Here is a 1,274-nt window from a genome sequence, read left to right as displayed (position 1 = left end):
TCCATAAGATTGGGAAAACAAAACCCCAGTGGAGATTGCAAGAGCCCAGTGTTAGGGGTTGATAACATACAGTGGACTTAAAATTCATCAATGTTTTTTGTTTTGCTCTGACTTTTTCTCCTTCAGAAGCTTTTTGTAATTACTTGTTGGTGGGATGACCATTTCAAAACAACAAAAAAGTGTATAGATAGATAAGTGATAAATATCAAAATGTTTTATAGTGAATGGATGAAAAGGGACAGTTTTGTGTATTTGTTGAATTTTATGAATGTGCAATGCAATTTCCCAGAGAGGAAGTTTAAATGTTGCAGAGACTGGATGTGATCAATTGCTTCTTTCCAGGAAAAAAATTGCTGTCCCCTCCATGTAGCTGCTCGAGCAGGGCAGGCATCTCAAGTGGAGCTGCTGATGGTGTACGGGGCAGACCCAGGGGCACTTGATGGTCAGGGAAACACACCTGCTCACTATGCAAGGTTGGTGGCTAGGGGGAGGCTTTTACTCTCGATGATTCAAATATTCGCATTTGGGCTTGCTGCTTGACTCAAAATATAATTCATGTGGAGCTTGGTTTAACAGATAAAGGAAATTAAGCTTTTATTTTGTTAAACTGGATTTTCTTAAGGAGTGAAAACCATTCTTTATTTCTTTCTAGCGAGGCCAATCATTTAGACTTAGCAGACCACCTAGTGGAAAGTCAGTACGAGCTGACAGACAGGTTGGCGTTCTACCTTTGTGGGCGGAAACCTGACCACCCCCTTGGACAGCACTGGATCATCCCTGAGATGGCTGACTCCTTGGACATGTCAGACCTGGCTAAAGAAGCAAGAGTTAAGCTTCAGCATTTGCCTAACCATCTGTTTGAGGAATTGGCGTGTGATGTGTACGATGAGGTGCGTTTCATATATTTTTTTTTTCATCCCGCACATTTTTATCTCTTTTTAGATAAGGTGAAATAAGATGAAACTGGATTGAAAATTATGTGTTTTGACTACTGAAAAGTGTGAAAAGGATCTGGACTTCAACTACTCGAATGTCTTTAGTCGATAATTCTTACGAGAGGATATTTCCTTCCGTGTCTATTTCCTGCCTTTTGTAATAAATCGCCATTCATACTAGGTGGACCGACGAGAAACAGACTCTATATGGCTGTCTTTACAAAATCAAAGTGCTCTGGTCAGTGATCGCTGCACTGTACCTTTCCTCCCCGTCAACCCTGAGTTCTCCTCAACCAGAAATCAAGGACGGCAAAAGCTAGCAAGGTGAATGAAGTTGTC

The 1,274-nt window shown here is 41.2% G+C and overlaps 1 protein-coding gene across 1 annotated transcript in view; it reads left to right on the top strand.

The window, feature by feature from the left end:
* The window catches only part of LOC119590862 (ARF GTPase-activating protein GIT2-like), a gene marked incomplete at its 3' end in the record, with an annotated part of 6,035 nt that overhangs the window by 4,478 nt on the left and 283 nt on the right, over positions 1 to 1,274 (top strand). Inside the window, 3 exon segments of the mRNA XM_037939620.1 lie at positions 343 to 473; positions 653 to 890; positions 1,117 to 1,259. Of these exon segments, the coding sequence (XP_037795548.1) occupies positions 343 to 473; positions 653 to 890; positions 1,117 to 1,259 (512 nt within the window).

This window comes from Penaeus monodon, chromosome 27, assembly GCF_015228065.2.
Source record: "Penaeus monodon isolate SGIC_2016 chromosome 27, NSTDA_Pmon_1, whole genome shotgun sequence".
Classification (NCBI taxonomy): domain Eukaryota; kingdom Metazoa; phylum Arthropoda; class Malacostraca; order Decapoda; family Penaeidae; genus Penaeus; species Penaeus monodon.
The sequence above is the reverse complement of the archived record's forward strand: the minus strand, read 5'-3'. Positions and strand labels throughout refer to the sequence as shown.